Below are 15,685 nucleotides of genomic sequence, written 5' to 3' on the forward strand. Positions count from 1 at the left end.
GGAAGGTAAACATAAAACTAAACCAATTACGAAAAGAACTAAACAGTAAATGAGATAGCTACAAAGAGCTAGATGAGAAAAGATTTTTTTTATTAAAATAGGACTGAATCGCGGATTAATAGCCTATAATAGGCTTTATTAATTAATATTTATATTGTAGTAATATGTATCAGTTATAAGATTTATATAATATACATAATTATATTATTATAATAATTTTACAATAAAAATAATTGATATTGAAATATGTTCGATTTTGCATCTTGGCAGAGGTTTTCTATTAATCTAAATTAATAATGATATAATGTAAAATATTCATTTAACGCAAATAATATTTCAAACCCGTGTATTGGTAAGAACCCGTTTTACATCCTGCTGGGGTTTGCTTTTCTTAACTAATTGCTACTAATTGTAATTGAAGACTGTATGTTCACATGTTCACACTAGATAACTGAACATTATAGTGTAGAAACACAGAAGCCTAAATATTTCATGAATCTTTCCTTAATGTATTAACACATTTCCCAAAAACTGAACCATTTAAACCCGTCACACTATTGTTTCAGTCGGTATGATGAGATGAGAGCTCTTCTTTTGCTCAGGTATTTAGGTTATAGGCGACGCCCGTGACTCGCAGTCTTCAGTGAGAGCGCGAGACTGCGCTTCACACGCACACGCGCGCTCATTGTGGACTGCAACCAGAGAGAACGGATCGCACAACGGAGAACAGGTGATCACTTTCGCTACTCTTTTCTCTTGAATGTTTGTTATTGTGAGCTGTTTGGTGAAGCACAGATTAACAATTCTGCCTCATTTAAACTATTATAGGTCAGTATATATTAATTCAGGATTTTATAGCCTAGCTGCATTAAGTATTTAATTGTGTTAACGGTGTTAAATTATTATTGTAAATATATTAAGCAATTATTGAAACGTATTTATTGCTCATATAAAAGTAGCCTATTATACTCGATGCATATTACAGTTGCTTCCAAAGTGAATAGTTTCAATAGTTTTTCATAAAGTGGAGTCTCTGTATAAGGAAGAACAAGCCCTGGTTCCCCAATGAATTAATCATGTCACTGTTTACACAGACTAATGAGAGAAAGGGGTGAAGCTTTGATATTTTTAGGCATCTGAGCAGTATTGGCGTGCACAGCATGGGATGCTGAAATGAATAAAGATAATACGAACACGATCATCTGCATATACAGACTTTGAATAATTAAGTGCATGGGAAACAGACAGACACTTATTATTTGTCCCATTTTCTGGTAAATTAAGCTGTGCTTCAAAGAGAAATGTGTTATTGCAGCAACTTTCAAATGATTGCATTTTCTTTTCATGGTAAATTGGTTATGGGAACTAATGTTTAAAGGAGACTTTCCTGAAGTTTATCAGTGTTTTAGTGCCTCCTGCAATTTGTAATATTTTCATAAAACTGTGCTGCCATATATGATGATTCTACACCAACATCTGAAAAAGTTCAACTAAACTGAATCATGTCCCAGTAAATCTTTCAAACATCCTCAGGCTTTATCTGTAGCATCCAAATCATAAGCTCTTGGTTAAATCTCCAAGTTTTGCCGCTCGTATGTAAATGCAGTTGGGAAATGTTGGCTTTATCACAACTCTAGTCTGTCAGTACATGAAAGCTAAATTCGCTTGTTTAATTGGTCACACTCATCTGCTCAGTGTGTATAATCCATTTTCTGAGGATAAAAATCCCTTGGCTTGGATCAGTTCTCTTCATCCTCATCTCTAAGATGCTTAGAAAAAATTACAGTTAGAGCGAATGTGCTTGCATGTCTGTTTGAATATTATATTGTAACAAGTCAGATAGGGAATATAACACTTTTAAACTCCCCCAGACACCACTGCTTATGCAGAATCCTTGCCCAACATATATTCAGTGCTGTACAGTGGTGTCAAGATCAAAGACCCAATGTAGAGCCAGACGCGACTCCCAAAGCTCTGCAAATGTTCACAAAAGGAAGAGCAACATAACATCTAATGGTCTGTCAAACTGCTTTGCTTTGACTTATTTCAATACATTATGTTTCCTACAAGCTTATGGTGAGACCAGGTGGTTTATTGAAGATCTTATGTTTGAATATAGAGGGAATTTTTTTGCCCATCTACAGTCTCAAAAGCTGTCACGGAGCGCTCCGTGCTGCCTCCCTCTGGAATCATCAGATCACTATCTCCCGAATTCTAGGAACTGCACTTCCCATCATTCCAGTCACCTTATCATCTCTCATTACCATCACCTGGACATCTTCAGCTCACCTATATCTGGACTGTTCTTCCCATTGTTTAGTTGCGAAGTCTTGTTTTGCCAGTGTTATTCCTGCAGACAGTTCCGAGCATTATTCCTAAGATTCCCGTTTCCCTGGTTTTGACTTTAGCCTGTTTTCCTGGACATTTACGAACGTTACTCTGCCTGCCCTGACATCTGCTCACTTCTGACTACTAGTTTGGATTGCCCTTTGGTTTTGTCTGCTCGTGTTGCATGTAGTGATGGCAAAATCGAGTCTTCTCCTTGGCTTTGTTGTACTTTTCGCTGACCATTATTTTAAGCACCTTCCGGGATGGGAGGACATAGCTTGGATCAAGCTTGTTCACAAATGCCCTGAATCCCTCATCGTCCACGATGGTGAAGGGCTGCAGATCCTTCACCACCATGTTTATAAGAGCCTCATCCAATTCCCTCTGTCTGACTTTTAAAAGAGAAGACAAAACATACTTTCAGACAAATACATTGGAAAAATACAGCTTCAATTAGTGCACATCTATTAAAAGTATAGCCTACTGGTTCATTATTTGGAAACCTTCCAGTGTTTATAATCAGTGCTTTATATAACTTATAAACTTTATAAACAGTGTCCCAAAAGGTTGTAATTATATTTCAATTATAATTATATCCCAAACAATGCATACCTTGCTTAGATGGCCCAGCAGTGTCAGTAGCAGGCCTAGGTACAGGGGGAATGCCATCCTCTGCACCCTGCAAAATGGCAGGATGAGTGCTCCTCAAATGGCGCATCATGGATGATGTATTGTTGCAGTAGGCTAGCTGCCGATCACAATACACACATCTCACTTTATTTGGGGTTTCTAAATGGAAATGCTCCCACACCACAGATGTACGGCATCTCTTCTGGGGAGCTTCCATTTTATCTATCTATCCAAATCTATCTATCTATATATGAATCGATCTATGTATCTAGATATGTATCTATAATCTATGTATCTATGTATGTATCTATCTATAATATATGTATTTATATATGTATCTGTAATCTATCTATATATGTATCTATCTATTAATCTAGCTGTCTATATATATTTATATCTATGTATCTATTAATGTGTCACTATATGTATACTCTGTCTGTCTCTAGCCTCTCAGTCAATGTGTTGTGTAAATTTAAATGTAAGTCTAAATTGCCTATAACTAATCAAATCGCACTATGTCACTATATCACCAAAAATCCGCTATCTCAAAGTCAAACTCCTCTCACAAAAACCCACGAGGTCAAAATGCGTTTATTTCACTTTTATACAGATGTGCGATTGTGTGGTCTGTTCCCGACCGTTCCAATCAAACGCTGATTCGGCGGACCACACCTGATGAAACAATTAGTGAAACACTTCGAGGCTTCGTTTGGTCATAGTCACGTGACATGGGTGTTTCGAATCACGCTTCGGATCAGTGTTTCGACACATCTGCGCTTCAGGATCTCGCAAAGCTTCAGAACGACTGTTTCGCTTCAGCCATCCTTAGTTGCATGTCAGCTCTAAAGTGTCTTCTGGTGTGTTACAATAAAGCTTTGCACATGGATCCAATTGCCTCAGCCTCTCGTTCACAACAGCCCTCGGCCCCTGAGACCCGAGCACAACAGAAGACTTCGCCACCCCCGGATCCAGCAGCTTTACATCATCTCTCTACGGAGCTCTCGAGTCAAGCCTCAGTTCTCACCGTACATCAACAACAACTGGTAAAACTAACCTCCATTACTGACGAGTTAGTGAAAACCACGCAAGCCCTTAAAACTCAAGCGACAGCCACTAATCAAGCTCAAAATGCCAGTCCACCTGTTCCACCATCACCCAGCGTGAGTACCGCCTCGAATAATCCTCGTTTATCTCTACCTGAGAAATTTAATGGCTCACCTGCTGCTTGCAAGGGATTTCTTCTGCAGTGTACGCTTTACATCAGCCAACAGCCACAGTTGTTTCCCTCTGATGATGCTCGTGTAGGTTTTATCTGTTCTCTTCTCACGGGACGGGCACTGGAATGGGCCACCGCACTCTGGGCAGGAGGAGAGCTTTCATTCCCGAGTTATGACGACTTCATTGCTCAGTTTCGAGATGTTTTTGAACACGCCGCGGGAGGGAAGGATCCCGGTGAGCAATTATTATCCTTACGTCAAGGAAATTCCACGGCGGCAGATTATACTCTCTCATTTCGCACCCTCGCGGCTCAGACGGGCTGGACCGACGATCCACTTAAACTCCTCTATCGAAAGGGCCTGCACGCGGATCTTCAGGGAGAATTAGCCTGCCGCGACGACGACAAAACTTTGAGTCAACTCATGGAGCTCGCTGTTCGTCTGGATAACCTCTCGCGAGCCCGCCGCACCTCACTCAGAACACACTTCAACGAGTATCCCTCCGCCAGCTCCGGGCCCGAACCCATGCAAATCGGCTTCACGCGCCTTTCCACAGAGGAGCGCGAGAGGAGGCGGAGAAACAATCTCTGTTTATACTGCGCTCAAACCGGCCATCTGAGGGCGTCCTGTCCTGTGAGACCCATTCGCGGCGATTTTTCTGCGGTGAGTCCCAATACTCGTTATTCTAACTCTCTCAATTTGGAGGTTTCTATGTATACTACTAATGAATCTCTAAAAGTTACAGCTTTAATTGACTCTGGCGCAGCTGGAAACTTCATTGATCTGGCCTTATAATTTCAGCTCATAATTTATCTCTAATTCCATGTGGATCCCGTGTGGCTGTGGCAGCGCTAGACGGGCGCCCCCCTGGGGTCGGGTCAGGTCCGGTACACCACTAAACAGCTCACCCTTAACATTGGAACTAAACGTACTGAATTAATTCATCTGTTCACCATCCACTCTCCTCTTCATCCGTTAATCCTAGGATTTCCCTGGCTGGAGAAGCACAATCCTCATATTTCGTGGTCTGAAAGGAGGATTATTCAGTGGTCCCCTCACTGTATTTCCCACTGTCACCCCGCAGTCCATGGTCCTGAAGCAGCCCAGAATTGTATCAAAAATCCAGATCTCCAAGGTGTTGCAGCTGTTTATCACGACCTCGCCCAGGCTTTCAGTGAGCAGGAGGCTTCTCGGCTACCACCCCATCGTGCAGGAGACTGCGCAATCGAACTGTTGCCTGGAGCGTTACCTCCCCGCGGGAGAGTATATCCATTATCCCAACCATGAGACTGACGCAATGAAGGTTTACATAGATGAACAACTCGCTAAAGGCTTCATTACACCCTCTACTTCTCCTGTTTCAGCTGGGTTCTTTTTTGTGAAAAAAAAGGATGGAGGCCTTCGTCCTTGTATCGACTATCGTAGTCTGAACGAAGTTACTGTGAAGTATCGCTACCCTCTGCCTCTGGTTCCTGCAGCCCTGGAGATGCTTCGCACCGCTAAGATTTTTACAAAGCTGGACTTACGGAATGCCTATAATCTTATTCGGATTCGGAGGGGTGATGAGTGGAAGACGGCTTTCTCGACGACCACGGGGCACTATGAATACCGGGTAATGCCGTTTGGCCTTTCGAACTGTCCCTCTGTGTTCCAAGCTTTTGTAAATGAAGTATTCCGCGACATGCTGAGCCAGAGAGTCATAGTTTATATTGATGACATCCTTATTTATTCAAATTCCTTTGAAGACCACGTACGGGATGTGCGAGCTGTCCTCCAACGCCTCATTGACAACCAGCTGTATGCAAAGGTTCAGAAGTGTGAATTTCATCAAACCCGCATATCCTTCCTTGGCTATGTTATCAGCGCAGAGGGTGTTACCATGGATGACAGCAAGGTTACAGCCGTTGTGAACTGGCCTCAGCCCACCACTGTGAAGGAGCTTCAACGTTTCCTGGGGTTTGCGAATTTCTATCGAAGGTTTATCCGAAACTTCAGCATCACTGTGGCCCCGCTAACATCCCTCCTTCAGGGGGGGGGAAACATTTCAAGTGGTCGTCTGAGTGCACTTTTGCGTTCAATCTTCTAAAGGAAAAGTTCACCTCAGCTCCCATTCTTCACCATCCGGATCCTGAACGGGAATTCATTGTGGAGGTGGACGCCTCTAACACCGGCATCGGCGCTATTCTGTCCCAACGCCACGGTAACCCGGCTAAGATGTTTCCCTGTGCCTTTTATTCATGCAAGCTCAATCCTGCAGAACGGAATTACGAAGTGGGAGACAGAGAACTTTTGGCTATGAAAGCCGCCTTCGAGGAGTGGAGACATTGGCTTGAGGGATCTCGCCATCCATTCACCGTTCTCACTGACCATCGCAACCTGGAGTACATTAGATCAGCCAAACGTTTGAATGCCCGACAGGCCAGATGGTCTCTGTTCTTCTCCAGATTTAATTTTAAAATTACCTATCGTCCAGGATCTAAGAATGGAAAGGCTGATGCGCTCTCTCGCCAGTTCGATGGTTCCAGTGAACAGTTTGAACCCACATCAATTCTGCCATCCACATTCATTGTTTCGCCAGTTCAATGGGATATCATCTCGGAGATTACGGAAACCTTGAGGAACCATCCTGTCCCTTCCGAGTGTCCCCCTGATCGACTCTTCATGCCTCCTGAACTCCGCTCTCGAGTTCTTGATAGAGTGGTTGATCGATTCTCCAAGGCCTGTCGTTTCATCCCCCTGGCTGGTCTGCCCACCGCCCTACAGACGGCGGAGGTACTCATGCATCAAGTATTCCGTCTTTACGGTCTTCCGGAGGACATTGTCTCGGACCGTGGTTCTCAATTCACTTCTCGAGTCTGGAGAGAGCTCTGTTCCAAGTTAAATATAAATGTAAGCCTAACTTCGGGGTACCACCCTCAGGCCAACGGACAGGTCGAGCGTCTCAATCAGGACCTCACACGCTACCTCCGTACCTACTGTCATCAGAACCAACAGGACTGGAGCCGATACCTGGTTTGGGCGGAGTATGCCCAGAATTCCCTCCGTAAGCCTGCCACCGGACTAACTCCATTCCAGTGTGTGCTAGGGTTCCAACCCCCGCTGTTCCCATGGGCCGACGAGCCCACGAATCTCCCGGCTGTTGATTCTTGGCTTCAACGTAGCGAGGAAACATGGAACTCTGCGCATGTCCACCTCCAACGAGCCGTCCGCCAGTTCCAACACCAGGCTGACCGAAGGAGGCGCGGGGGTCCCCGTTCCCGCCGGGACAGTGGGTGTGGTTATCCACCCGGGACTTCCGTTTAAAACTCCCATGCAAAAAGCTATCTCCCCGATTCATTGGTCCCTTCCAGATCCTCCGTCAGATCACACCTGTGTCTTATCGTCTTGCACTTCCCTCTACTTATCGTATCTCACCCACTTTCCATGTGTCTCTCCTCAGGCCCGCAGCAGCTCCCAGGAGAGAGGAGGTCCAGGAGGAGGTCGCTCCAGTGCAGGCTCCCCCCATTGATGTCAGCGGCGAGCAGGCGTACCGGGTGCGAGAGATCTTGGATTCCCGGTGTCGCAGCGGGGTTCTCCAGTACCTCATCGACTGGGAGGGGTACAGCCCGGAGGAACGCTCCTGGGTCAGGTCCCAAGACATTCTGGATCCCTCTTTGGTGGCTTCCTTCCATCAAGAACACCCGGATCGTCCAGCCCCGAGACCCCGCGGGAGACCCCGCCGCCGTCCAGGTCCTCGCTTCCGGAGCCGCTCGCAGGATGGGGGCTCTGTCACGGAGCGCTCCGTGCTGCCTCCCTCTGGAATCATCAGATCACTATCTCCCGAATTCTAGGAACTGCACTTCCCATCATTCCAGTCACCTTATCATCTCTCATTACCATCACCTGGACATCTTCAGCTCACCTATATCTGGACTGTTCTTCCCATTGTTTAGTTGCGAAGTCTTGTTTTGCCAGTGTTATTCCTGCAGACAGTTCCGAGCATTATTCCTAAGATTCCCGTTTCCCTGGTTTTGACTTTAGCCGGTTTTCCTGGACATTTACGAACGTTACTCTGCCTGCCCTGACATCTGCTCACTTCTGACTACGAGTTTGGATTGCCCTTTGGTTTTGTCTGCTCGTGTTGCATGTCAGCTCTAAAGTGTCTTCTGGTGTGTTACAATAAAGCTTTGCACATGGATTCACAACAGCCCTCGGCCCCTGAGACCCGAGCACAACAAAGGCTCAGTAACTCAATCTAAATATATATTTTTTTTAAATGCTTAAAATAAGAACAGATTTTTAGTTCTTTTTCACTGCAATTTATCAGGCCATATAATCTTTATATTAATAAAGAAAAATCATAATCATAAAAAATAAATTATATAAAATAATTGATTTCTGTGATGGCAAAGCTGAATTCTCACCAGCCATTATTCTGGCTTTATAAACATTATAAACATCTTTTTAGTGTCACTTCAGTCTAATAATGCAAGAATGAATTCATTCCAAATAAATAAAAAAATAAATCTTACACACCCAAAAGTTTTGAATAGTAGTATGGTATATAGTGATTCATTATTGTTTAATGCTGTATTATTCGTTTAATCTTTTCTACTCCTAGAATGGTGGCTTTATGTTGCTATTTCGGCTCATTTCTCCTCCTTGACTTGGTGACCATGACACTGAGCACCGAAACGGGCCAGGGTTCAGCCATGGAAGTCTTCAGAGACAATGTCATTATCCTGCCCAGGCCAGAGGCTTCCATACATCAACACAGTCATCACAGGGAGCACAGAGGTCGCAAGGAGAGGATGACAGCAGGACACCTCAGAGAAAGGCCCCACATTACTGTGTTCCACACCCAAAATGAAGGGCCAGACCTGGAGGGCCTCAGTCCCGTCCGCTTAGAGATGGAGCCAGGAGATAAAAGACATGTAATCACTCCAAAAAAGAGCACCTACATGGGGTTTGAATCTTTAATTCCAGAGCAAATTAATATCTCTCCTGGTGCTGAGACTCCAGAGAAGCCAATGAGACGTCCCACTGGTCACAATATGTTTAGAGGGAACATCGTTAGGACTCGTGATGAAGGTAAAAGAAACTCTCAAACTTTCCAAAGTAAAACTCCTTTATGAATATCCTGCCATTTCTTAAATATCTGCTTGGCATTTTCTTCGCATAGTGTCTTTGGCATCTGGGAAGAAACGGAGGGTTTCCTTTGAACAAAGGAATAAAAACTCTTTTGGGAGTCCCACAGAGCTAGTGTTCCCTGCAGCCACCGTTGGCTCCTTCATATTGCCGATAACTGCAGCAGTTGGTGGGGAGCCCTCCACAAAGCCAACCCCCTCCAGTAAACCACAGGTAACCATCATCTAGCTGTTCAGTGTTTTCAGTCACACTGATTAAAAAATATCTCAGCTTCTCATCTATTAATGTCTAGAAACGGGATTGGTCAAATTTAATCCCAATGACTCACATAATTAGGGGTAATAGGTTCATGCCATCAGTTAAATCCACACATGAATCAATTTCTTGTTTTTTGGCTCAAAATGGTATATAACAGACCAGGATCAACAAATGATTTACATTCATATGAAAAAGTGTAATTTGAACCCCTCATATGGGACAAATACTTTATATGATGCTTTGTACCTCAGGTTGGAGATGTGACGCCAACTTTCAACATGGCATTCTTCGACTGGACAGATTATGAAGATATGAGGCCTGCTCACAAAAAACAATTTTCTAAGAAGCGGAGTAGGTCAATGCTTCATATACAAATACAGATATTTTGTTTATGCTTTTATGCTATGATATGTTATGTTATAGAAAATTTCGTTTTTAAGTATGCTTGCTTTGAAATGGTGACCTGAGAAAATATGTGCATGTTTTGCAATATATGCTACATTGTTTTCCTGCATAATTTGAATAGCTTTACATTTGGGACCACATGAAATAGCCATTTAGCACTATTAGGCAATTTTTTTCCCATCAATCTCTGCATGGAAAACACCCAAGTGTCAAATTCCCTAATGTGTAAAAATGAAATGTAGTATGTTATTAAGATGTTTTAATTCTTGTGTCTTTTGTGTAAGGTGTTGATAAAATACAAATAAATTAATAACTCCATTGCTCTATTTCTATCCAGGTTCTGACAAACAGGCCACAAAAATCCCCAGCACTGAACTTGTGACTCTTGCATCAGATAAGAGCTGCAAACATCACCTAGACTGTCTGCCAGGTGACTTTTCCCACATGCATTTCTCTTTGTAATTTGAGTATTTAAAATATAATATACTACCACTCAGAAGATTTTTTAAATAGTATTTCTACTCAGTAAGAACTTTTGAAATTGCTCATAAGTGACAGTAAATTCATTTATAATGATTTATAAAAGATTTATATTCCAAATAATTTCTGTTCCTTTTAACTTGCTATTAATCAAAAAATGTTTCTTGAGGACCAATTCATCATATTGGAATTATTTCTGGAGGATCATATGACACCGAAGACTGAAATAATGGCTGCTGAAAATTCAGTTATTTTAAATTGTGATAATATTTCATAATATTACTGTTTTACTTCTTTCAAAAACATTAAAAATCTTACCGACCCCAAACATATTGAACAGTAGTAAAATTCAAAGTCATTTGATTAAGCGAAATAAATGATTACACCATTTTTAACTCTTTTTCATGAACTTTCTCAGGGTCTTGCTGCAATCTCAGAAAACATGTATGTGAGCTTCACAATCGCGGCTTTAACAACAAGTGCTATGATAGCTGCATGTGTGAGGAAGGTAAGCTTTTTCTGACAGTTTTTGGACTGATTGTTACTCATGCTGACAAAATAAAAACTGTATTTAAAATGTTCTTTCCCTGTTTTTACAGGGCTTCGGTGCTATGCTAAATTACACAGGCATTACCGCATCACACGCAAAAAGGGACAGTGTGTTGATCCTGAGGGTATAAGCTTAAACCGTGGCATGTTCATTATTGTTTAAACAAGGCAGGAGATTTTGTCATATTTTCCTTTCTAAATGCATGAGATTATATTTTCCACTGTGTTGGAACATTTTATATTCATTCTTATCCATATTTATGTGTATCCTACGATTGCTTTCAGATATAATTGTTTCTTAAATTTGTAAAAGAGCAATATGCATAAGACTGATTAGGATATTTGCAGGAGAACATATGTATACCTGCAAGCCTAGCTGATTCAAATTAATGAAAAATGAGCTGCAGTGTTATGATATGTGTGATATTAAGATTGAGAGACGTGTCATTGTTTTTAACAAATGTATCGGAAGTTATTGCATGTAGACATAAGTAATTTGATGTATTTTGTGTTCATGTGGTTGAGTTGAGTTCACAGTGGAACAGCAGTGAATAGATGGACTTGAGCATGCAAGAGTCCATTTAATGTGCGACTGCAGCATCTGTCAGGTCCCCAGCTTCCAATCAGACGAGCAGCTTTGGAATGGACACACAAAGGACACGAGAGATCTCCATTGCACATTATTAAACCATTAAATTTTCCTTTCAGCTCAAATCTGAATTACTCTACAATTACTTTTTGCTATGCTGATATAATGCTTCCCATCATGTTCACTGACAGCCATGTATTTGTTATTATTAAGTGTACTACAATGGGTTGTTGATTAAAAATAGGGCCCTTTTCCACATCTTGAGTGAATCAACATTTTAGTTTTATTGTTAAATTGTACAACATTCAGCCTTTTCATTGCATGATAAAGATTGCTTTCATTAAACGTAATGAAATAAAAAATTATAAAAATAATATTTTATTTTATATTTTTATAGAACATTAACAGCTTGGCACATTTGATTTCATCATAAGGAAACAATAATGTGTGTACGTGTGTATGGTTTTAAATAAATATATTTAATATTAATATTATATACTTCGATTGTATTATTATTTCAATTTGAGAAAGCTTGAAATGATTCCTTACGTTTTCAGAATCTTACTATTACTAATAATAATAACAACAACAATAATAGAATAATTTAATATTTTAAAATTAAAGTCGCACATCAGGATTAATTAATACACGGTCCAATGAGCGTGAAATAACTGTCAAACCAATTAGTAAGCAAGTCAGCGTGAGCTTTTAAGTCATGCGAGATTTCTCCGCGAGATCTTGCTGTTTTCAACATGGCAGGCAGCAAGTTGGTGCTGGAAGGGAGGATAAGTATTATTAGCTTTATCTTAGGACTAGGCGTCATTATAATACCTTTACTTGTAAAATTCGGCGCTCACATTGACTGGATATTCGATTATCTCACGGATGTGAACGGGAAAATAGCCATTGCGGCGTATATCACAGTTATCAATGGCTTCCTGCTAATCATGTACAAGGGACCTTTATACAAGGTAAGACTCAGACAGTCTGAATCAAATGTGCTGTACAGATAGAGCACATGTGTAATCACCACTGTCTTGTGCTATATACGTGTTTTAAATGAATAAAGAGCTAACGAATAAATATATCTAGATGTGTAACGTTAGTTGCAAAGGTTTCTGTCACTGGTAATTCCCTGTGTGCAGGTATAATCCTGTTACATCAGCTCTCTGATGGGATCTTCTATAGGTTTCTCTGTCAATACAAATAATCTCTCCAAGAAGACCGCTTACTGTATGTGGATTTGCAGAATCAGGATCTGGCTCACAATTTCCTGCCTTTTTGTTTAATCAGGTGGCTGTTCGAGCCTGCTTTCTTGGATTTGCCTTCGGATGTGGTCTCATTTTAAGTTTTGCAGATACAACATGGACCCACTTTGGCTGGTAATTCAACTTTTTTGAAATGGGTTAGATCTGGTTAATTTACACATTTAACATACAGTGGTGGCCAAAATTATTAGAACACCTCACCATCATCCAGTCAGTCTGGAATGACATGAAGATACAGAAACTCGGACTCCATCTGCAAACAAAAATCTCAATTCATGGTAAAATGAATGTATGGAAATGTAAACTGATATTTCCTTCTGACACACTACAGCAAAAGATATAAGTAACTGAATTAACCATTTTTGGCTGCTAAAAATATTAGTGTTCTAATAATTTTGGCCACCGCTGTAAATAAGGACTGTAAACAAGAACGTATGGTTTTCACAAGAGAATGGATTTTGCTAGATTAATGGAATAATGTCAGTCTTTTTGTTTTGTTTCACTAGGTATATGTGTTCACTGTCATTTTTTCACTACTCCGAGTACCTGGTTACTGCCATGATCAACCCACGCAGTCTGTCTCTAGACTCATTCCTGCTCAACCATAGTGTTGAGTACATAATAGCAGCTATTTCCTCCTGGATAGAGTTCACTGTGGAACAGCTCCTTATTCCAGGTTTGATACGATCTAGGCCAGTGATTCGCAGCCAGAGTTTGATTATGCTGTCAAACCTATAGAGCTTATCACATTCAGTTAAAAATAAAAACTGAAACCTAATAATGTAATATAATATATTGCCAAAGCTTTTTTTGTTTGTTTGTTTGTTTATTTTAGAGTGATTTGAAATTAAATTATTCTGAAGTTTACAGAATTATTATTATTATTATGAACTATTTTTCACATTATTGAAGTGAAGCGTTTCCTTAAGTTTCCAGAATTAACTGAATTCCACAGTTTGTTTTCCCCTACAGAGATAAAGCAGGTGAGCTGGCTCTCTCTGGTGGGTCTGGTGATGGTGCTCTGTGGGGAGAGTATGCGCAAAGCTGCCATGTTGACAGCAGGATCCAACTTTAACCACATAGTGCAGAATGAGAAGGCCCAGACCCACATGCTGGTCACCACTGGAGTTTACGCTTTCTTCAGACATCCTTCCTATGTGGGCTGGTTTTACTGGAGCATTGGCACTCAGGTTCTTCAACCATTATTTCAATGGAATTTATATTTATAGTGAATGACGCTGGAAATATTGTTCTAAAGTAACTGTAGAAATTATATTTTTTTATATCTATTAAAATTGTAATAATACAAATAATATTGATAATTATAAATGTTGTTTATATATATATATATATATATATACATACATACATACATACACACACACATATATATATATATACTGTAAAACCAGTTATATTGTTAAATATTATTACAATTTAAAATAACGGTTTCTTATTTAAATACATTTTAATTTAATTTCTATGATGGCAAAGCAACATTTTCAGTGTTCATTATTCCAGTCATCAGTGTCAAATGATATTATCATATTCTCATATGCTTGCTGATCTGGTGCTTATCAATGTTGAAAAATGTTTTTGCTTCTCAGTATGTTTGTGGAAATCTTGATACCTTGATATTCCTCGATGAATAGAAAGTTCAAGTGGAAAATATTTTTTTTTTACTGTTTGATCAATTTAATGTGTCCTTGCTAAGTAAAAGTATTTTTTATAAATCATTCTTTTTAATGTAATTTATCTCTGTTTCCACAAAAATATGAAACGTCAAATATGGTTTTCAACATTGATAATAAAAAGAAATGTTTCTTGAGCAGCAAAAGCCTGGAGTAATGGCTGCTGAAAATTCCAATAGAAAACAGTTATTCTAAATTGTAATATTTCACACCGTTAGGGTTTTCATATTTTCGATCAAACAGAAGTATCCTAATTGAGCCTTCTTTTTAAAAACATACAATCTTAACTATTCCAAACTTTGGACTGACAGTCAAGTTGTTAAAATGTTTTATTTAAACCTGTATTCTTGCTTCTCCTTTTCCCCAGATAATGCTGTGCAACCCAGTATGTATTCTAGGATATACATTCGCCAGCTGGCGGTTCTTTCGAGAGCGGATTGAGGAAGAGGAGATCTCTCTCATCCATTTCTTTGGAGAGGACTACATTGAGTATAAGAAGAAGGTCTTTACTGGCTTGCCCTTCATCTCAGGGATCAAAGTTAACTCCTAAAGCTGTACTGCATTGAACGGAGGAAATAGCCTGAAAGTGCACACCTGGACACCTCTGACCGGCACTCGGAGCGAGCTAGTTGCCTGGTGGCATCATGTCGTGCACTTTGGGGTGGCACAGATATATAAGGTGGCAGCACAGTAAAACTGACTCGTCTGATCTGCTCTGAGACACTATGGTCTGCTCTGAGCAGGGTGAAGCTTCCACCCTCAACACCATCAGAGATACTAGTACACAAACACCACATTCCTCCACATCTGTCTTCACTCCTGCACTTTCTGATCTTACATTGTCTGTCTTCTACTAATTTACATACCAGTCATCTGTCATGTATCCTCATATTTACAGTCTTTGCACCATGTAATTCCACTCCAATTATCTGTGATTTGTTAATGCTGTTGGACAATTTTAATATTATGATTAGAAAAATAAACACATCTGATAAATTACAGGCATAGTTCCTCTTTTGATTATTTGTTCTCCATTGGTCTTTCTAGTCCTTCAGTCATGTCTCAAAGAATATGACCTCTTGTCAAATGCATTAGTCTCTTTTCATCTTCACTCCCAAACTCTTTCATTCCCATATCCATGTT

The 15,685-nt window shown here is 40.5% G+C and overlaps 2 protein-coding genes across 2 annotated transcripts; both read left to right on the top strand.

Annotated features, from left to right (window-relative positions):
- The first annotated feature begins 655 nt into the window (after positions 1–655).
- draxinb (dorsal inhibitory axon guidance protein b) lies at positions 656–11,841 on the top strand. The gene is made up of 7 exons (XM_059540846.1): positions 656–730; positions 8,776–9,245; positions 9,337–9,515; positions 9,812–9,911; positions 10,303–10,395; positions 10,864–10,953; positions 11,045–11,841. The coding sequence occupies exons 2-7, from the start codon at positions 8,777–8,779 to the stop codon at positions 11,155–11,157; spliced, it is 1,044 nt and encodes a 347-aa protein (XP_059396829.1). The 5' UTR covers positions 656–730; position 8,776; the 3' UTR covers positions 11,158–11,841.
- A 443-nt stretch (positions 11,842–12,284) lies between these two features.
- Positions 12,285–15,458, top strand: LOC132128930 (protein-S-isoprenylcysteine O-methyltransferase-like). The gene is made up of 5 exons (XM_059540336.1): positions 12,285–12,554; positions 12,877–12,965; positions 13,358–13,527; positions 13,824–14,041; positions 14,910–15,458. The coding sequence occupies exons 1-5, from the start codon at positions 12,336–12,338 to the stop codon at positions 15,090–15,092; spliced, it is 879 nt and encodes a 292-aa protein (XP_059396319.1). The 5' UTR covers positions 12,285–12,335; the 3' UTR covers positions 15,093–15,458.
- The last annotated feature ends 227 nt before the right edge of the window (positions 15,459–15,685 follow it).

This window comes from Carassius carassius, chromosome 46, assembly GCF_963082965.1.
Source record: "Carassius carassius chromosome 46, fCarCar2.1, whole genome shotgun sequence".
In the NCBI taxonomy this organism is placed as follows: domain Eukaryota; kingdom Metazoa; phylum Chordata; class Actinopteri; order Cypriniformes; family Cyprinidae; genus Carassius; species Carassius carassius.